This window comes from Mercenaria mercenaria, chromosome 2, assembly GCF_021730395.1.
Source record: "Mercenaria mercenaria strain notata chromosome 2, MADL_Memer_1, whole genome shotgun sequence".
NCBI classification, from domain to species: domain Eukaryota; kingdom Metazoa; phylum Mollusca; class Bivalvia; order Venerida; family Veneridae; genus Mercenaria; species Mercenaria mercenaria.
The window spans coordinates 120197718-120220659 of record NC_069362.1 but is presented as its reverse complement, the minus strand read 5'-3'; the positions used below and the strand labels follow the sequence as shown (position 1 = coordinate 120220659).

The following is a 22942-nucleotide window of genomic DNA, read 5'->3' as shown; positions in this document are numbered from 1 at the left end:
TGTAATTAGATATACATGTTTCGATGTATGGAAGGCCGTACACGCCATAATGTTACAATGTAAGTCTATGGGAAAACAATTGGTGGTCTCTAACCTGAACCCCTTAAAGGATTTCGAAGAAACTTGATACAAATGTTCATCACATCGAGACGACGCGCATGTACTGGATGGCTCGCTTCAAGGTCAATGTCACATTTAGGGTCAGTGGTCATATGAGCCTGTTTCGTGTCCGCTCTGTAACTCTTGAACTGCTTGAAGGATTTTTAAGAAGCTTGGCACACATTTTCATCAATTGGAAATGACGTGCAGAACGCATGTTTCGGATGACTTGCGTCAAGGTCAAGGTCAAGGTCACACAGTAAGACTAAAATGATACAATATAAAAACTGGACTGTCCAAAGTACGTCAAAGTAAGCTTTTCTCGTGTATCTCATGTTTGGACTTTTGTAATCCCGGGATTCTCGTGTTGCTATTAGTTGTGTCAACTCATGTATGGAATAGGCAATTAAATTTTATCGGGAGTATTCGAGTGGCGAGGAAAGAATTTTGTGACATTTCGGAAACAAATACTGGATTAATTTTAATTCATGGCAGTGGTTTTGTTCTTCTTGTTTAAACGTGGACAAAGAACACTTTCTTCTTACAAGCAGATGCGGCGAATAATGTATCATTGAAAGCGTAACCGGGGCAAACTGACTGCTGCGGACATGTGCACTGAATAAGAAAATGGATTATTGTTTACCTATCTTGCAGTTTACTGTTTTGTGATTTATTACTTCAATGGGATGTATATAAATGTGCCCGAAATCTTCAAATTTAGTGCATGAAGATTTACAGGACAGACTCTTTCACTATGTAACCAGTTATTGGATACACCTACTAGTAAGTAAAAAGCTGGGGACTGATCGCCAATGTTGTAAAAGCCTTGGACCCGACCTGCAGCGTGCTGTATTCTCGTCAAAAACTAATTGTGTGCGTTATATTGTCACATTGCGAGCACAGTTAAGCATGATATAGATGTTACTTACGGACAATATATTTGCGAATTTTTACAAAGTAAGTCATTAGCTGTATCCTAAATGTTTGTTTCTTATATAAACATCTTTTGGAAACTGGTATCCTGGATGAACATTTAATAATTAAATTTAGAGGTCTGCAAGGTCTAAAGAATATAAAGTATTTAAATGAGGTTTTCTCATGAACTTCTGAATTTGTCTTCACCAAAATGTGTCTGAAGCCTCCCTGTTTGCTCCTCTCTTAGACATTTTAGACAATTCAGTTTTGCGGTCTCATTTAAGGGTCACCAGAGCTAAAACTAAAATAAAAAAACAACATTTTAACAGCTTCTGTTCATAAACTACCAAATGAGCCTGAACCAGACTTGGTTTAAACAATATTTTACAAATAACAATTCATTTACAACATGTACATATATCAAAAAGACATACAGGATTTAGTAGGAAGCTGAAAGCTTTGTAGGACCACAATCGTAACAGATCGCATTTGTAACAGAATTCGTACGTATGCGATCGCATTCATAACAGGTAAAATGTGTTACGAATGTGTTTGTCCAACATGGGGGTTGACATGAGAAGCACATATGTATCATGTTGAGTTTTATACTGCAAATGTTCAATCAGTTGGTTGTCATCGCAACATCATTAAATGACTGCCATAAGCACCACCACAAGTTAGCGTCGTCGTCGTGGACGCAAATAACGTAATGAAATTATTTGAGCCGCATTATGAGAAAATGGGCCTTAGGGAATCTTCCAGGCTTTGCAACCAGTGTGGGCTGAGATCAGCCACTATAATATGATTACAACTTCAGCAACTTCTACTGTTACTTCGACTAGCTGAAATGTAGACCCACATGCTCAGGTCACTTGTTTGAACCCGGTGACGACATACATTTGTAGCTATCTTTCGTTATCCAAAGCTGTCTCAAGTTGGGTGACAAACAGGAAGTTGCTATGTCCTGGGACAAATTATATACCACTTGTAATGGACGGAGTCGTTAGCCTTAAGTCTAGGAGGGCCCGACCTTGTGCATGCTGCGAACTAATGTCTATGAAATTAAAAGAAAAATACACCTTAGATTTTAATTACCCCCACGCCACTGAACTCGCTTGCAAGGAAATAGGCCTTCGTTTATTATAATCCCGACGTGAAATAGCGGAGTTTGTGGGTTCATGCAGTTATATATAGGCTCTTTTCCTTGGTATAACTTGCCCGTGCATTGTCAGATTTTCAAATTATTTGCTACAAATGATCAGCATGGATAGAAGGTTTGTTGCGATCATGATCCATGTTGCTATATCCAAGATCAAGGTCACAGCTTTGAACTTAAATTTGTTTTGTTATTTTGCTGTAATATATTCGTTTGTGTCCGGATCAAAACCCGCTTTAGTCAGATTTCCAAATACTTTGGTACAAATAACCACCATTTATTGACAATCTGTAGTGATCATATTACACCTTTTACTGCAAACGACTCAAATTTTGGATGAGAGACACAATATCTCTGGAAATTCCAGCCCTGACTGGGAATTCAACAGGCTCCGCCGGTTTCGTAATCTGCAAAACTATCCTCTGCGCCACCCTCACCGATGGAGTTACTTGTGTCACTCCTATAGAGATACAAAATTAGAGTGTTTTCATACGAATGCAGACACTAGGCAAGAAAACTCTCTTAGTAAAAATAATCCAATAATGTTCACGTCAGGGTTTTGAATAGGACATTTTTCATTTGATGTATTCGTTGCCGTCAGTATATATATTTTTTGATGTTCAAAGCAAGCGGAATTGACAAAGATATACAAAAGGAAAACGAAAACCTATCTTGCAGCGAACCCAAAATTTCTCTACCAGGACAAATGGTGAAATAGTAAATTTGGTCTCTATTGTGTTTACAAGACTAAAATAAGCAAATTTTGCCATTTCAGCCATTACTTCGAGACAAATGGCGTGATATGCATGGCTGTTTTTAAAGGAACTGAGATCCTTTATAAGTTTAATAAAAATCAAATTATAAATGTAGTCTCCATTGTGTTGACAAGGATAATATCAGCATGTTTTTATTTTGCCAATTCAGGGGCCGAAACTCCAAGTAAGATGGTGCAATACGGTTGTTTTTGAAAGGAACCGAGATCTTATAGATATATAAGTTGTGTGCAAGTTAAGTAAAAATAAACAAAAAATGTGGTCTCTATCGCGTTCACAAGGCTGAACTCAGTAATTATTGTCATCTCTGGGGCCATAACTCCTTGACGAATAAGGTGATATGGCTGTTTTTTTTTTAAAGGAACCGATATATCATACATATATACACGTTCTGTGCAAGTTTTGTCAAAATCAGATAATAAATGTTGTCTCTATCGTATTCACAAGAAAAATGTGAACGGACGGACGGACGACGGACGACGGACGACGTACAAAGGGTGATCACAATAGCTTACTTTGTTACTTCGTACAAGTGAGCTAAAACATGTTACAAATGTGTTTCAGATGTAATAAATGCACTTTTTTGTTCATTTTTTCCGATTGAAAATGACATGTGACAAATGTGATCAGATGTCACATCAAAAATCGGCATCGATCACATTTGTCTCAGAAATTGTTACAAATGTGCTTGATTTCTGTTACATATGCGATCTCATTTGTAACACCTGTTACATATGCGATTGCATTTGTAACACCTGCTACAAATGCGATCTGTTACGAATGTGGTCCTACAAAGCTCATTTGAAACTCTCTCCTTCAAACCGACAAATTGAATCTGACTTGATCTATAATATCCGTGTATGATCCTCTCTAAACGGTATTCAAACGTTTTACTTCGTCGTCCAGTTCAGGGTCCACCAGAGCTAAAAGAAGAAACAAAAATTGAACGACCGTTATTCATGAACCACACGATGGATATCGAATTAATTCAAGCTACATACAAGCTGGACCTTGACATGAAGTTTAATATACAAGAAACAGAACTTGTCATGTTAACTGTTTTGGAATGATCTCTTTTTGTTGAATATCATTGTCAGAATGATTATTTATTCGAACTCCATACAATGATAGAAGGCATACATTTCCTAAAAAAATCTTCTTCTTGAAAACCACTAGGCAGAATTACAAAGGAAAAACGTTAAAACTCTTCTTGTCCAAAACCACAGGGCCTAGGGCATTGATATCTGGTGTGTAGCATCATCTAGTGGTCCTCTACTAAAATTATTCAAATTATCTCCCTAGGGTCAAATATTGTCGAATATCTATTTACCCCACCCACTTTTTCCCAGTTTGAGAGTGTACAACTCTTCTAATATTAATCAAAGTGTACTGATATACTGTCATTTTAATGTTTATTTAGTTTACAATATCTGCTGAAAATAACACCTTAATAAGTCAACTATAATGAAAAATGTTTTAGCTTTTTGGTAAAGTTCGTCCATTGAAAATCAGTAAATTTGATTAGACCACTTTGTGGCTCTATGCTGAAAAAAGTATTCAGTACAATTTAAAATGCAACATGTTGTGTGAATGTCCATTGTGTAGTTATTTTATCATGAAAGTTTCAGGTAAAAAGTTAGAACCATTTTTAAAAGAATAACAGAAATTGTGTTCCTGGCTGGTCACATGTCAGATTACCCCACCCACTTTAAATGTGAATATCTATAAAAGTAAGTCAAAACTGGTAACAACAGCACTTGTTAATGAAACTTAATACATGTAGGTATATTACCACAAAAAATAAATAAAATCAAAAAACATTTTGCGCAAACACCTAACTGGGACCCCCCCCCCCCCCCCCCCCCCCCCCTTCCTCTTTGTTGCGCACAATGAGAGCTCGCAATGGGGTTTGTTTTCACATACTGACCATGCAACGTCACTTTTCCATCCTGGGGTTTAGTAATATGTAATCCACATAGCGCGTTTACCCAGAGAGTCGCCTCAATTAGGAAAGAATAATTTTAATGTCAGAGGTTATTTCTAGGGTCATGGAGTTTGATTGGCCAGCTTGTAATTAGGTCAAGTGTATTTTACCAATTTTAAGTTTTCCTTCTCATCAAAAAGGAACAATCAACGACAGGCAGTGTTCAAAAGCATTTGAAAGGAGTAAAAAAATGCTTAATGATTTTGAAAACTGTATATTTTGTCCTTATTTAAAGTAAAATACTTTTAGGTGTAAGTTTTGTTGCAGTTTTCATAATAAATAATAAAATAAAGACCAAATTATTCGTTAAAGACTTAATCTGCTAAGTAAGCAATGACAAGCAATGAAAGCGCATTAATTTTGAAACAAACTTCAGACGCTCAATGTTTTGCAAAAAAAAAATGTTATTTTGATTTAAAGAAAGAATTTCTAATATATCTGTTTTTCCCAAATATTTTTCAAAATTATTAGCAGCAATTGCAGCCATTGTCAGTGCTAACTGCCTTGAGCGGTTTGATGTAGAGGACGACCAAACAGTGGTTTTTTTACATATCGTAATCCTGATTGACTTACTGACAAAAATCAAAATTCCTAGTTAGCGTAAGTGAATATGTTGGTGTCAGTAGTGGTCACTAACATATATTTTAAGCCTATTAAGATACTTAAGTGGATAACACGCAGTTTTGACATTTAACAGATAATTTTTTTATCATTATTATACCACATTTATATAGCGCTCTTTTCATGCACAGGCATGTGCGCGTTCAGAAGTGCTTTACAGAATAAATTGTAAACAATACAAACAAATATGCATACAAAATAATAATGCATTCCACATTAACAAAAATCATGAATGTAAAACATATAGATAAATCAAGACAAACATACTGACTAAACGGATATTTATGAAAACTGTAATTGCTTTTTTCCTGAAAATGAAACGTTGTATAAAACTGTGAAAGAAAGTGTTACTTTAACCGAGTACGATAGATGAATGTTTTCCAAATACAAATCATTGTAAAGCAAATATGGGGTATAAAATAGACCTACATGTGAAAAAGTTTCATCAGCCCATCAACAACTTAAGCATCCTTGCTTAATGCAATTTGAAAACATTTGCTAATGTCATTTGACAATCAATGTAACTGTTTTAAGAGGCTAAGTCACACAGAAAAAGTTTAGTTCATATGACGACATCCCAACTCAAACCAAGGTGTCCCATCCGTGTATTATTTCAAGCACGGGCAGACACGTGGCCGGCCTTCCAAACAACCAGCTAGACGGCCTCCGACATTTAAAGTGGGATATGGACAGGCAAAATATTGAAAGGCATCTTAAGCACACATCCACAGAGGATACAAGGTAAATGGTGTTCGAAAGTGTCATTGTTTCGAATACACACTCCTCTAAAGAAAATTAATGTAGCCATATAGCAAAAATAAAAATTCGTATCACGAAATAGATTTAATACACCTTTTTGTGCATAAATATCTGTAGAAGCTCAATGACTTGAGAACGCCCTTTTTACATGTATATATATATGTTTTCTTTCAGATCTGTGGTTAAGGTTACGAAGAAGGCCTTGAGGAACAAAAATCAAACATTGCCAAATCATAGAAAGAAAGATTTGTTTGACATGAAAATTGAACAGCATGTAAAAGATGTATATTACTTTACGAAACAAGTGTCAGTATACTGATATAAACATTGACATCTAGAAAATGACTGCCTATAGGGGCCCCACTTCCGGACAGTCAAAAACCTTTAAAAGCTCACCATTTTCAAAGAACTGTTACACATGTCCGTTTTGATGCATTTGCAATAGCGTGCGAGTGGTGAAATTTCACATAACAAGGTGGAACACAGTTTTCAGCAATTGTTTATCTTTATTTCTTTACAAATGGCATTCATTTTCAAAGGGAAACAACTTTTTCTCAACGATTACTTAAAATAAACAGAAAAAGTTGTCTCCCTTTGAAAATGAATGCCATTTGTACCTAAAGTATTCCAAAAAAGTTGTCTCCCTTTGAAAATGAATACCATTTGTAAAGAAATAAAGATAAACAATTGTTGAAAACTGTGTTCCACCTTGTTATGCAAAATCTTATGACTCGCACGCTATTGCAAATGCATCAAAACGAACATGTGTAACAGTTCTTTGAAAATGGTGAGTTTTTAAAGGTGTTTGACTGTCCGGAAGTGGAGCCCCTTTAGGCAGTCCTTTTCCGGAATTCAATGTTTTTATCAGTATACTGACACTAGTTTCATAAAGTAATATACATATTTTACATGCTGTTCAATTTTCATGTCAAACAACTCTTTCTTTCTATGATTTGGTGTTGTTTGAGTTTTGTTTCTCAAGGCCTGATTCTCATCCTTAAAAATAAAGTTACGAGACATGAAAATATAATAATATACTTCAAAACAAATGTACCTATAAACATCGATAATGCATATTTAAGAGGTCCTGGCACCATACAAGTCCATATCTAACAACGCCTTCGGCTATTCCATTTATTGCACCTCATCCTATCCAGGTAGCTGTAATTTACTGGGATGTGAAAGGTAGTTTATTTGGACAATACATTGTCTTCGGTAAATACTTATTCTTGCACACCGGACTGGCGTTTCCGGTGATTTTACCCATGCCGGCAAAACCCATCTGGCACCCTCCATGCCAGATGACTCCCGTGATGTTAATGACAACTAGTGCTTCATGCACTGATAATATATTGCTTCTGTAAAAATACGAAAAAAAAAACAGGTATCTTGATAGTTTCTCTCCGTTCGTTATAGTATATTTCTCGATTCATAATACGTTAGTTTACAATAAGAACATAACGTTACGCTACAAACGATAAAACTTAAGTGGAACTTTGTTATTGTGCGTAACACAAAACATCATGACGTCACTTCTGCTTATGGACGTTAATTTCCTGCGCTCTTCTATAAGAAAGAGTGCTACAAAGAAAATATTTCTACCTGTTATTTGTAAAATACGGTATGCAAGGAAAATAATCGGCCAGAATAAAATGCTAACATATAGACGATATGCAAGAAAAAATATCAGTCATGTGTTTACGAATCGGATGGAAATATCCGTCCCTCAGTCACCTGCGCATGGACGGTAATTCGGCAAGCCTCATTACCGCCTAATGCGCAGGTGCCCTCGGGACGGATATTTCTATCCGATTCGTAAACACATGACAGATATTATTATTCTTGCACTTAACCAATCTACGAATTTTGCTAAAACATCTTGATTTTTTTTTTAAACTTAGTAGTTAGAAATGTGTGTAATCTGTAATACCGAAATTTAAATACTGTGAAATTGTGAAATCATATAATAGTATACGCTTACATACTTTTAAAAAATCTCGAAATGCTCATGCCGATATTGACTTTATCTACGATTTGAATTTCTTACAGCATATTATCGGTTACTCTTTATTTACGTGTTGAACCTTTCACATGATTAATTCTCTACAAATAAATTCCAATAAATTAATTATTTGTACAAAGTTTCTACTTGACGAAGTCGGCATCGAATCCTTCTTGTCATGAAACTCAATATGGGAATATTTTCATCTATGCAATTATCATCTTTTCTACCAGATTTTTCCTTAGTGAATCTTTTTAAAGTTAAGATATATGTTTGTATACTAGTAAGTGTGATCGACCCTACAACAAGTCCAAATTTTCTTCCTGCTATCATCATATTTTCGACATTTGAGCCCCTCTCCCGGGCTTTCCGAACGTGCCCACAGCCCAACAGATAAGATAATCTAGTAGAACACAATGATTGCAATGAGTCCAGTTATATGAACCGCCTAACCGAATCTTTGCTATTGCTTGCAGAAGCCTTGATCTGGAACAAATATATTTAATGTTAAAGTTATCATTATGAACTGCAATGGCCCATGTTACAAAAGTATTTTCTCAAAAGAAAGAAAACGGCATAAAGAAATTGACGTTTTCATAAATTTCCTGTGTCCTTGTCCTAGTGTTATAGTCTTGCCTACATATTTTTGTTTGTTTGTTTGTAAGTTTGGGGTTTAACGCCGTTTTTCTCAGTCATGTAACGGCGGGCAGTTAACTTAACCAGTGTTCCTTGATTCTGCACCAGTACAAATCTGTTCTCCTCAAGTAACTGCCAACTTACCCACATGAATGATCAGAGGTTTGTCCAATCGTCACGGAGAACATACGCTCCGCCCGGGGATCGAAGTCCACAAAGGGTCATAATTCAGCCAAAATGGTTGACAGAGTTATGTACCCTTGTCTACAGATAGAAATTGTTATCATAAACAAGTGATAAAAGTTTAAAAGCCGTATTTAAGCATTTGAACTAAAAATACAAACTTCAAGTAAGCAGTATCTATTGCAGATATATGTGTAGTTAACTCCATCAAAGTACACATTCTGAAAAAAATATCTGAAATATCTTTTTCTAAAACAAAAAGTTATTTGATCTGAAAAATAAAAGAAGATCTTGATTAAAATATTTGGGAAAAATGGAGACAACTAGGCTTAGGTGACTGTGTGCATAGTATCTCATACAAACCATGCACTTTTTGCCTCTAGGCAGGAAAAAAAATCGTGCTTAATTATATTGATGGAGTTATGTACTCTTGCCTAAAACTGGACATCGTAATGGTATAGCCTGGTTAACGTCGTGTACTTATAGTACCACTGCGTAGCAGTAAGGGGCAGGTAATCAAGACTAGATGATGGAACAAGTGTTGAAAGTTTCAAAGCTTTATCTCAAAATGTTTGATCAAAATGTGGACTGGTACGAAAAACTAAACCAGGGTGTGACGTCGACGCCGACGCTGCGGTGAGTAGGATATCTCTACTTGTTCTTCGAATAGTCGAGAGCTAAAAATGAAATTGACATGAACTGACACATCGGGTCACTGGTGGATGTTTAAATGACAATGTAGATCTGTGTTGTCGCTGAGAAGAAAGGCCAGATTCTTTTTGTCTCATACACTCATGACCATGATGAAAACTTGAGAGTGATTAATATCTGTTGTAAAACTTGTTTCACTATCGACACAAACAAATAAGTATAACCTAAGCTTTTGGTTAAAATTAAGGGTTAAAAAAAAGAAATTTATCAGCTAGAGACTATGTATTCCAGCAAAAGACTTGGTGCAGGTAGACAAGCAGGCGCGGAAAAGAGAGCGCTAATTTAATAATGTCTGTCTTCAAGATATGGTGAGTAACAACGTTGTGAATTAAATATTTATATGTATAATTGCAATTTTGAGGTAGTCTTAATTAAAAGTCTCTTTAATCATATACCAAATAGCGAAATAACTTCTATTCAATTACTTTAAACGAAAGATGAAAACAGATATATTAGATAGATAATATGCGTGAATGAATTTAGTATATAATCGTGCTTAACTAAGTGGATTTGTAACATAATTTCTTTTCGTTTTCCTTAAATAAATTGTTTGTTTGTTGTTTTTGTTTTGTATTGTTTCTGTTTTGTTTTGGAATTACAGGTTAGTCCTTCAACTTTATCTTTTTTAATGTTTACACTGTAATAAATAGATGAAATAGCAAAGAAGAAGCGATTCACCAAAACATATAGAATTATTAACGAGGAGATGATTGCATATATTTTTTCTTTAATGTGTAGTTAAAAGCAGGTGATGCAAACACAATTTGTTATCGGGGTAATTTGTAAATATAGTTTTCTTTTGTCCTTATACTAGAGCTTAATAACATGATAAGTAAGCCCGGTTATCGAATGTAAACCAGAATTATTGTTTGTTTAGATAGTAGGTGCAATTTAAACGAGGGCATGTTAAGGATGTTGTTAACCAGTCAAAAGATGTTACAGTTATGATACGCCTAATTAATCACTAAACTGAACGCTTTTTTAACTAGTGATTTGACTTGTTCGTCTGACTGTAAGCTTTAGCAGTAAAAAATAGTACGTTATTTATAAAACATTTGACATAGATACGTCTGAGCATTTTATTTAAGCACAATTTACCAGTTGTATAAATGAATCGAGAGTAGCCGAGATCACTCATTCGTTTCATATTTGTGAAATAAAATCCTATTAACGATGAAAACTATTACATTTATTGGGATAATTAGATGTATCTAGAGCTAAATTTAACACGGTAAAATAATTTTCCTGAATAATTTTTTTTAAACCGATGTCTAGGAACAAACAGTTAGGAAATTAATTAATGTAAATCTTCTTTTGCTAATTGCAACAAACTCATTGAAAACAATGAGTTTATTCAACTATACATGATACGCATTTCAAAGTATTACTGTAATGTTTTCAGACCGGATGCGGTAGGTACGACAGTCGTAGCGAGTTTTAAGTCCACCAAAAGCATCTCGTGTACTTTAAACACAAACATCCGATCGAGTAGATAATGTAAACAGGATTTTTCTATGAGCAACATCCGGTATACATGGGACCATTCACATTATGCATGAACATTACAATTACTAGGGATAGGTTCATCACAGTAAATACATTCAAACGTCAAATTGTTTATGCCTTTTTCTTTCTTTTGAGAAAATAGTTTTGTAACATTGGCCAATACAGTTCATTCTGATAACTTTAAAAATCTTTTGTACATTTGAACTACATTAATCATATTTGTTCCAGATCAAGGCTTCTGCAAGCAATAGCAAAGATTCGGTTATGGCGGTACATATACCTGGACTCATTGCAATCATTGTGTTCTACTTGATTATCTTATCTATTGGGCTGTGGGCAGGTCGGAAAGCCCGGGAGAGGGGCTCAAATGTTGAAAATATGATGATAGCAGGAAGAAAATTTGGACTTGTTGTAGGGTCAATCACACTTACTGGTATACAAACATATATTTGAATTTCAAAAAGATTCACTAAGGAAAAATCTGGTAGAAAAGATGATAATTGCAAAGATGGAAATATCCCATATTGAGTATCATGACAAGATGGATACGATGCCGACATCATCAAGTAGAAACTTTGTACAAGAGATTAATTTATTAGAATTTATTTGTAGAGAATAATCATGTGAAAGGTTCAACCCGTGAATAAAGGGTAAACGATAATATGCAGTAAAGAAATTCAAATCGTAAATAAATTCAATATCGGCATGAGAATTTCGAGATTCTAGAAAGTAGGCAAACGTATACAGTTATATGATTTCACATGTACATGGTATTTAAGGTTCGGTATTACAGATTACACACATGTCTAACTACTAAATTTAAAAGAAAAAAGATGTTTTAGCAAAATTCGTAGATTCGTTAAGTGCAAGAATAAACATTTATATCAGACAATGTATTGTCCAAATAAACTACGTTTCACATCCCAGTAAATTTCAGCTACCTGGATAGGAGGAGGTGCAATAAATGGAACAGCCGAAGGCGTTGTTAGATATGGTCTTGTATGGTGCCAGGGTCCTCTTGGATATGCATTATCGATGTTCATAGGTACATTAATTTTATAGTATAATATTACATTTTTCACGTCTCGTAACTTTATTTCTATCAACAGATCTGAAAGAAGACACATATATACATGTAAAAAGGACTTAATGCAGATGCTTATGCACAAAAAGGTGTATTAAATCTATTTTGTGACACGAATTACTATTTTTGCTAGATGGCTACATTAATTTTTTAAACCCCTTTAGAGGATGGTTTATTCAAAACAAAGACACTTTCGAACACAACTTATTTAGCATCCTCCGTGGTGCCTTCAAATATTTTGCCTGTCAACACCCCGCTTTTGATATACGATTCGTACACGTATGGAAGCCGTCTAGCTGGTTGTTTTGGAAGGCCGGTCACGTGTCTGCCCGTGCTTGAAATAATGCACGGATGTGACACCTTGGTTTGAGTCGGGATGTCGTCAAATGAACTAAACTTTTTCTGTGTGACTTAGCCTCTTAAAACAGTTACACATGTACATTGATTGTCAAATGACATTAACAAATGTTTTCGAAATGCATTAAGCAAGGTTACTTAAGTTGTTGGTGGGCCGATGAAATTTTATTACATGTAGGTCTATTTTATACCCCACATTTGCTTTAAACTGATATGTATTTGCCAAACATTCAAAGTAACACTTTCTTTCACAGTTGTATACAACGTTTCATTTTCAGGAAAAAGAAAGAAATGACAGTTTTCATAAAGATCTGTTTATTCAGTTTTTTGCATCCTTACACCGTCCAGCTATTCTACTTTCTACTCAAGTTGTATTGCTAGTAATGTTTTTAAATGACTCCTAAAATAATTATAAAATTGTATGTGTTTGTAATTCGAAGTTGTTTTGCTTTTAACACTACTTGCGGTTAGTTGAGATTTATTTGAAGGTTCATTTAGGGGTTAATTAGAAGTAATACCTGTTTGTCTTTGCATTCATTCTGGCATGTCAACAACTGTTTAGTAATCTGGTCTTTTATTCTATGGAAACACTTTTTTGTCCAATGTTGGTCTTTTACTATAGGGGAACACTTCTTTGTCCATTGTCTTTTAATCTAAGGGAACATTTCCTTGTCCATTGTTGGTCTTTTATTCTAGGGGAACACTTCTTTGTCCTTTGTTTGTCTTTTATTCTAGGGGGAACACTTCTTTGTCCATGGTTGGTCTTTTATTCTAGGGGAACACTTCTTTGTCCATGGTTGGTCTTTTATTCTACGGGAACACTTCTTTGTCCGTTGTTTGTCTTTTATTCTAGAAGATTACTTCTTTGTTACTTGTAGGAGGATACTTCTTTGTTGATAAGATGAGATCACAAGGATACGTGACAATGCTAGACCCTTTTTCGCATAAATATGGAGAAAAGATGGGCGGACTTCTATTTATTCCTGCTGTTCTAGGTGAAATATTTTGGTCAGGTGCAATTCTGGCTGCTTTGGGTAAGTGTTTTTCCAGTTTGTTCGCATATTTATTAACAGCTGATGAGGAACTGAGGAGATATGCTAATATTATACAGATATTACTCAATAGTACTTGTTATAGTTATAATGTGTGTTTTTTTTAATTTCTTGTCTTCGTTTTCTTATATATTTATCATCAATTTGAATATTTTGATTGGCTTCTTTAAATAAAGTTATTTCATCCATTCCCTTTTATTACCCATCTTTATGGCTCTGGCAGAATAAGTTCATGTGTAACATTAAAAGTAGTGCTTTTCTGAACGAGTTATTATGCATATTTTTATTGGACAGTATCTGTATTTAACACAAAATAAAAACTATTATTATATGGAAGAAAAAGCAAATTTTACAATTGAAGGGAGATAACTCAATTTTAAAAAAAAAAAAAAGACACTAAAATCTCTGCTTCATTCTATTGTGTTATATGTGTATCTAATATGGTATTTTATATCATGTATCTTTCTAAACATTTTGAAAAATGCCTTTTGTAGTATGTGTAAAAGGAAAGCAGAATGTCTTAGAGACAAATAACTACAGAAATAAAGAGATGCAGGCCTTTGTTCTACATGGTGAAAGAGGGAATTATAGTGGATTTTTGGATTTACCAGGTAGATCATGGATACATGTGCGCATGTTTAAGAGGTCTAAATCCATTGGAATGCAGCAGGTATCATAACAGATTTGGATCAAGAACACTTCTTTTTGAGCCCCTCTTGATGTAGTTAGTTTTCAGGCTCCTTTCCGTATAAATGTACTACAACCCTTTGTGTTCTGTACTGCAATTAAGTCTTTTTATAGCTACATGTACTTGAATGATTTTACCATTGTCATTTAACCCCAGACTTATTGAAAGCATTTTTTGAATTTAAATATATACAAATTGATGTAGTTTCACGCAGTGCTTATTGTCAGTATTATACGCTCAAGTGCTGTCCAACTGAAATATTAGAAAAAATTTAGGAATTTGTCAGGGCTCCAGATAAGATATTAGCATATTAGCACATTGAAATAATGCATTATACGCATATCTGATCATTTTCAAGCGGTTAAATACGTATATGAAATAACAGAAACGCAATGACCTTTTACTAGCGTAAACAACAACTAATTTATCATACTGCTTTAATGTGTCAGTCTGGCTAATATTTCTGTCGCCGATATGGTTTTTGCCTTAACGTTTAGGTATAGTATTGCATTGGCACGGTAGTATATTTTAAAGTGGGGTTGGTTAAAATTACCAACTTCTGTTGCGGTGAAAACAACAAAATGACACCTTAAAAGAATTTAAAAAGCGAACAAACAGCCACGTCATACCAAAGACGTAAAAAAAATGGTACTAGTAGCTTCCTCGCTTGGCGCTCAGCATTAAGAGGATAGTGCTAGGACTGGACAGCCCGGTGTCAGTATAATGTGACTGAGTGTGGTATCATGCCATGTGTCTGCGGCGTGATATTCCAGTGAGGCAGCACTATAAAGTTGGGCATTGTGCTCACAGCTACAAGTAGACACCGTCGTTTATATGACTGAAAAATTGTTGAAAAAGACATTAAACCTGAACACACACACGCACACACACACACGTTTAAACCAACAGAAAGCTAAAACATTGTTGAAATTATTGGATTGAGTAATTAATGTATCACTAAAGCATGTGTCTGTTTCCGAGAAAACCCTGGTGGTTTGGAATAAGCTCTGTCGTTTCCGGAGATTCCTGCAAATTAAATTTAAGTGTGCATTTTGCATTTAGTACAAAATGAATGAGCTGTATGATGAACAGCACGCTCGACTAATCAAAGGCTTGTCCAAAGAAATACAAAATACACAGAATGGCAATTGGCTGTAATCTCGCATGATCTCGTGTGAGAGTGTGAATCTTAGTAAAAACAAACATCGGCGAGTATGAAGTTACAGTTTGTACCTTTAAAACTTCATTTAAAATACATGTTAGCTTCTAAAACAACATTAGTTTAATGTGAAATATAAGACACAAAGTACACATTTCTTACCATCAAATGAAGCTTGACCATGCGGTGACAATTAATTTACCGATGAATAATTGCTTTCGCATACAAAATAGCACGTGGAGAACGCGTCACTTCTGTTAAACTAGATCTCATTCAGTTGTCATGTTTTTTTGGCGAGATTTGCTCTATATGCCTTTCAGGTTGCCAATCTATTTATTTTTATAGCTCTTTGGCTTGTCAATAAAATGGATTATTTAATAGTACTGCTGCAACTGTGTCACAGTAAGGGTCAAAATTATAAAACCTGCTTTAATTTACAAGTACTTACAATGACAGAACTTTGTGTGCAGTATTTACACATTAAGTACAAAAGGGGCATAGTTCTGTTAAAATACAACTCCCAAGATATGGGACCTTATACTCTGACACTTAACATAGCTTTGTAGTCTCAGTCCAATAGACCTAGTACCTAGAGAGATTTTAAGTTGCATGCAAAACCTCAATATGAACTAAATGGACAAAGGGGTATAATTCTGTTAAAATAAAATTCAGGGTTATTGGACTTGGCTTAGTGACTGTATACAATGATCCCAAGGTATGTGTGAAGTTTCAATACAATTGCCCCCCAAGTACTTACAAAGGCAGAGAATTGAACTCTGTATTAACACATGAATTTTCTGAATGTTAAAAGGCACATAATTTTGTTGAAATACAAGTTAGACTTAAAGGACCTGGTTCTGTGACTATATTTACTGATCCTAAAAACATTTGTGAAGTTTGAATCCATTGCAGAGATAGTTGTCATTATGAATAATTTTGATCAAATTTCTAAGTTAAAAATGGGGTTAAAATATTGCTGACATAGTAATGTCCCTTGTCTTACATGTGCACACTGTCACTATATGCGTAATGTGACCCTTGTCATACATGTGCACACTCACTATATGCAAGTATTCCAAGTCTCCGTTGAATATCTTTGATAGTGTTTAAGATATTTAACCTTATCCAAACTTTTAGCCAATTTTTTAAGTTAAAAGGGGATATAACTCTCGAAGTATTGCTGACAGAGTAATGTCCCTGGTCATACATGTGCACACTGTCACTATATGCGTAATGTTTGTCATACATGCGTGCACTTTCACTATTATGCAAGTATTCCGATCTCATTTCAATATCTTTTATCGTACTCAAGATATTGACATTATAAAAAACTTTAACCAGCGCCAGCGCCGTGGTGAGTAGTATAGCTCTCCATATTCTCCAAATAGTCTAGCTTAAAATGCATTTCCTTTGTCTGGCTCTAGTAACCTCGAAAGTCCACTATTATAATAGTTAGGCAAAAACTTGACTGCTGAATTGAAAATTAACTGCAAACAAACATATATGCAATATGTATGTACGCGGGCTGTTAAATATAACGTAGACTTTTGCTGACAAATGTTGCTTATTGTGTAAATAATAATGCGAAATATATCATTTTAATTTGGAATCTTTTTGTAATTTGATTATATATTTTTTGTAACATTTTTGCTGATAGGCGAAGTGCGTCGAACATTTTTATTACCATAGCTACGCATAACCGGCACAGTCGCTTTTTGATCTGTCGCGATTTGAATTTGATCGCTAATGTTCGCACTAATAGTACACTTGTTTGCCCAAAAATACGCCAAAGTGCAGCAACACGTCAGGGTGGCATGTACCTAGAGTATGTTGTCATTTCGACGTGGCAGGCAGAAAAAAAAAACTGCGAATGGATGTTAACGCCAATGTATGATGCCGTAGATAAAGACCAAGTACTCACGTTGAGTACCCTGTTCAAGATGCGTGTCATAAGTGTTCATACATTTTTAGCTCGACTTTTCAAAGAATAAGTAGAGCTATCCTACTCACCACGGCGTCGGAGTCACACCTTGGATAAGTTTTTCGTACCAGTTCACTTTTTGACAAAGTCTTTTGAGATAAAGCTTTGAAACTTTCAACACTTGTTTACCATCACCATGTCCAGTTGTAGGCAAGAGTACATAACTCTATCAAGGATTTCGGCTGAGTTATGGCCCCTTTGAACTTAGAAATCTAGGTTAAGTTTTTCGAACCAGTTCACATTTTGTGTAAAGTTATTGACATATGGCTTTGAAACTTTTATCACTTGTTTATTATAACAGGCTCTATCTGTAGGCAAGAGAACATAACTCTATCAACTATTTTGACTGAATTATGGCCCTTTTTGGACTTGGAAATTGGTTCAGTTTTCGTACAAGTACATGTTTTGTCAAAACTATTTGACATGTGTGGCTTTGAAAGTTTGCACAATTGTTCAACATTATGATTTATAACTGTAGGCAAGAGTACATAACTCTGTCAACACTTGTTTATCATCATGATTTCCATCTGTAAGCAAGAGTACATAACTCTAAAAACTATTTTGGCTGAATTATGGCCCTTTTTGGACTTGCCATATGGCTTTGAAACTTTTAACACTTGTTTATCATCATGATTTCTATCTGTAGGCAAGAGTACATAACTCTATCAACTATTTTGGCTAAATTATGGCCCTTTTTGTACTTGGAAATCAGTGAAGTTTTTCATACCAGTCTATATTATGCCTAATCTGTTTGTCATATGGCTTTGAAACTTTGACCACCTGTTTACCTTCATAGTCAACTTACCTAGGACAAGGACTTGAGCTCAGTTATGGCCCTTTTCTGGACATAGAAATTAGTTAGAATTTGCATACCATTCGGTATTTTGTCTATCAACTGTTTGATATATGGCTTTGACACTTTGAACACTTGCTTACCAACATGGTCACACATTGCATTATATTGCAAAACTTATCCAAATCCACAAATGTAGGTACATTGTTTGTCTTATCTGTTCCTTTTCTTTTGTCGCAAAAACTTGGGTAATATTTTGACCCTATACTTCTATCGATGCTTCGAATAGTCGAGCGCGCTATCAACAGACAGCTCTTGTTAGTATTCTAACCAAACAACTTGTTATGACTTAAGTATTGCTCATGAAAATTTATAATATAAATTTACAAATATGAGTTAATGCAAACTTAATGAAAGCATCACAATGAATGCATGACGTCGTTAACGTCGTTGAAATATGATCGCCGTGCGCCGGGTCTGTGTAAGTGACTGTTTTCGAGGAGGTGTAACTACTGAATGCATGATCATAATAACGTCAAATTTGCAGTGCATTTAGTAGAAAGATTGCAAATCACGATGGTATATTTCTTGTTTTGCTTCATTAAAGTATATAAAAGCTAGAGAAAAGGTCTACGCTATTTAATGATTTTTGAAGAGCCCTTGTAACAAAACAGATTTCTTGGTTTTTACATTAACAGAAATTTCCAGGAGTAAAATTACTCATAGTCAATTTCAGGTTATACCATTTCACTCATTCACAAGAATTATGATAAGTAAATACTCATTGGCCTAAAAAAAAATATCTGGAGCCCTGATTTGTGCTATAACATTTTAAATGTCTATCTATAGAACTTTTATTATTTATTATTATTATTATTATACCAGATTTATTAAGCACACTTTTCATGATAAACACGTTCAAAGGTGCTTTACATATCCTGCAGCCACACAAGGCATGAAATCATCCTCTTCTAGTATAGACACAGAGCGACCTGACCAGAGGGACAGAGTGAGATAAAGCCCTCAGAACAGACAGAGAGAACTTTTCAGATACAGACGTGTCTGGCTAACTTAGCCTAGCTCTTTTCAAATAGACAGTCTAGTTCTTTAACGTACCCGGTGTATAGCACCGATACACGTGAAGCCGTCTTTCCTGGGAAGAACCAGTTCAGGCCTCTAATTGGGTGGGAGACAGTCAAGAGCATCTCAGAAATTTCCAGTGCCTGGATAGGGATTCAAACCCCAGATCTCTGGATTGACAGTTGAGCGTGTTACCACTAGACCACTGGCCCATCTAACTTTTCTGGATTTACTTGAAATTTAAAAACAAATGTCTCTTCTTTTGTAGTGAAACCTGTGAAGAAGAGTTAGTGAAGCAGAATAGTTACAGATCATAAGAAATGCAGGTCTTTGTTCAGCATGGTGTATATGGAAAACATAGTGGATGGCCAGCCTAGAAAATATTTAATGAGTAAACAGATTATTTGTATTTAGAATCATTTTCATCAAATCCAGCTGCAGAGTTAAAGAAGAGCTGAACACATACATTAAGGTAGTGGATCCGTTATAGTAATGTTAAAATATTGCATTAAATTGCTTCCAAAGGATCTTTTTAACAGATTTTATTAACTATCACAACAGCAATGTTTAAGTGCCATGTGACAACTGTAAAAAGTCTCCCTGTACTTGGATTCGGTGTTATATTTTCTGGTCCTTTGGGATCATGGAGTTCATTCAACATAATGTGTAATAGAGTTTGCCTCAGCCTGTGCTAGGGGGCGTGAATTCATTACCTCTCATGGAAAGACTCAATCAAATCGAGTCTGCTATTATTCTTCTTTGTTGCATTCTTTGCTTCCAAGGATCTTTATACAGATTTTATTGATACAGTCTTAAAGTTAACATTGTTTCGCACTTTGTTGAAATTTTTAAACTACTTTTACCATGTTTTTTTTTTTTTTATTCAGCATAATTTATATTTCCTCAATTTCAAATAAGAGACAGATTTCAAAGTGACAACCACTGTACAAAATGTTCACAGAGAATTCATTACACTAAAAGTTTTGATAAAAGAAACATCTTAGTATTGGTAAACAATTATAAAACAGCATAAAATTTTTGAGAACATTTTTAGCTCACCTGTCACAAAGTGACAAGGTGAGCTTTTGTGATCGCGCAGCGTCCGTCGTCCGTCTGTGCATGCGTGCGTCAGTCCGTAAACTTTTGCTTGTGACCACTCTAGAGGTCACATTTTTCATGGGATCTTTATGAAAGTTGGTCAGAATATTCACCTTGATGATATCTAGGTCAAGTTCGAAACTGGGTCACATGCCGATAAAAACTAGGTCAGTAGGTCTAAAAATAGAAAAACCTTGTGACCTCTCTAGAGGCCATACTTTTCAATGGATCTTCATGAAAGTTGGTCAGAATGTTCACCTTGATGATATCTAGGTCAAGTTCGAAACTGGGTCAACTGCGGTCAAAAATTAGGTCAGTAAGTCAAATAATAGAAAAACCTTGTGACCTCTCTAGAGGTCATATTTTTCATGGGATCTTCATGAAAATTAGTCAGAACGTTCATCTTGATAATATCTAGGTCAAGTTCAAAACTGGGTCACGTGCCTTCAAAAACTAGGTCAGTAGGTCAGATAAGAGAAAAACCTTGTGATCTCTCTAAAGGCCATGTTTTTCATGGGATCTGTATGAAAGTTGGTCTGAATGTTCATCTTTATGATGTCTAGGCCAAGTTTGAAACTGGGTCACGTGCGGGCAAAAACTAGGTCAAAGATCTAAAAATAGAAAAACCTTGTGATTTCTCTAGAGGCCATATATTTCATGAGATCTTCATGAAAAGAGGTCAGAATGTTCATCTTGATGATATCTAGGTCAAGTTTGAAACTCGGTCACGTGCCTTCAGAAACTAGGTCAGTAGGTCAAATAATAGAAAAACCTTGTGACCTCTCTAGAGGCCATATTTTTCATGGGATCTGTATGAAAGTTGGTCTGAATGTTCATCTTGATGATATCTAGGTCAAGTTCGAAACAGGGTCATGTGCAGTCAAAAACTAGGTCAGTAGGTCTAAAAGTAGAAAAACTTTGTGACCTCTCTAGAGGCCATACTTGTGAATGGATCTCCATAAAAATTGGTCAGAATGTTCATCTTGATGATATCTAGGTCAAGTTCGAAATTGGGTCACGTGCCTTCAAAAGTAGGTCAGTAGGTCAAATAATAAAAAAACGTTGTGACCCCTCTAGAGGCCATATTTTTCATTGGATCTGTATGAAAGTTGGTCTGAATGTTTATCTTGATGATATATAGGTCAGGTTTGAAACTGGGTCAACCGCGATCAAAAACTAGGTCAGTAGGTCTTGAAATAGAAAAACCTTGTGACCTCTCTAGAGGCCATACACTTGAATGGATCTTCATGAAAATTGGTCAGAATGTTCACCTTGATGATACCTAGGTCGAGTTTGAAACTGGGTCACGTGCCATAAAAAACTAGGTCAGTAGGTCAAATAATAAAAAAACCTTGTAACCTCTCTAGAGGCCATACTTTTCATGGGATCTGTATGAAAGTTGGTCTGAATGTTCATCTTGATGATATCTAGGTCAGGTATGAAACTGGGTCAACTGCGGTCAAAAACTAGGTCAGTAGGTCTAAAATTAGAAAAATCTTTTAACCTCTCTAGAGGCCATATTTTTCAATGGATCTTCATGAAAATTGATCTGAATGTTCACCTTGATGATATCTAGGTTAGTTTCGAAACTGGGTCACGTGCGGTCAAAAACCTGGCCAGTAGGTATAAAAATAGAAAAAACCTTGTGACCTCTCTAGAGGCCATATTTTTCATGAGATCTTCATGAAAATTAGTGAGAATGTTCACCTTGATGATATCTAGACAAAGTTTTAAAAAAAGGGGCACATACCTTCGAAAACTAGGTCAATAGGTCAATAATAGAAAAAACGACGTCATACTCAAAACTGGGTCATGTGGGAAGAGGTGAGCGATTCAGGACCATCATGCTCCTCTTGTTTCTAGGTAGCCTTATGTAAAAAGTTTTACAGAAATTTAGCGCCAACACTGAAATCTTATGGCTGAATCCTGTGAGACTGTTTTAAATTTTACTGTCTACATTAAAAAATAACCTTTGGGCAGAAATAAAACCTACCTATGTTTCTTCCACAATATGTAATCTAAAGAGTAAAGGCAAAATATAGAACTTTTTACTGCATGTGACTCAGTATTTTCAAAGATGTCTAACCCTCCACCCTTCCGTATCAGAAGTAAGATTCACTTTATAAACAGCAATGAATGGCTTATCAAATGAAAAATTTCCGCTTCTGTACAATAAATGATTTATAAGTATCAACAAACAGTTTAACTAACTAGAAAAAAGGAAATATAAAGAAATAAAAGTTTGGTCCTAGTGGGGCTTGAACCTACACCCGCCTGTAAAATCAGTCAAAGTAGGTTTATGGTA

At 35.2% G+C, this 22942-nt stretch overlaps 2 protein-coding genes across 8 annotated transcripts in view; both read left to right on the top strand.

Moving 5' to 3' along the window:
- The first annotated feature begins 10334 nt into the window (after nt 1-10334).
- On the top strand, nt 10335-14155 carry LOC123564803 (high-affinity choline transporter 1-like). Its single transcript, XM_053528162.1, has 5 exons — nt 10335-10440; nt 11574-11778; nt 12283-12390; nt 13665-13820; nt 14133-14155. The coding sequence occupies exons 2-5, from the start codon at nt 11610-11612 to the stop codon at nt 14153-14155; spliced, it is 456 nt and encodes a 151-aa protein (XP_053384137.1). The 5' UTR covers nt 10335-10440; nt 11574-11609.
- A 148-nt stretch (nt 14156-14303) lies between these two features.
- LOC123561211 (uncharacterized) overlaps nt 14304-22942 on the top strand; it is a 41048-nt gene continuing 32409 nt past the window's right edge. For 6 of the 7 annotated variants that reach the window (XR_008370045.1, XR_008370044.1, XR_008370041.1 and 3 more), the window contains exons 1-2: nt 14304-14508; nt 19808-19930. The gene's annotated coding sequence lies outside the window, so the exon portion shown is untranslated. The remainder of the gene's footprint in view (nt 14509-19807; nt 19931-22942) is intronic. The other variant, XR_008370040.1, reaches the window with a different exon arrangement.

Coding starts and splice junctions, on each gene's coding strand:
- LOC123564803 (XM_053528162.1), top strand. CDS start 11,610: ATGGCGGTACATATACCTGGACTCATTGCAATCATTGTGTTCTACTTG. Junction 11,779..12,282: donor AGGGTCAATCACACTTACTG/GTATACAAACAT, acceptor AGTAAATTTCAG/CTACCTGGATAGGAGGAGGT. Junction 12,391..13,664: donor TGCATTATCGATGTTCATAG/GTACATTAATTT, acceptor TGTTACTTGTAG/GAGGATACTTCTTTGTTGAT.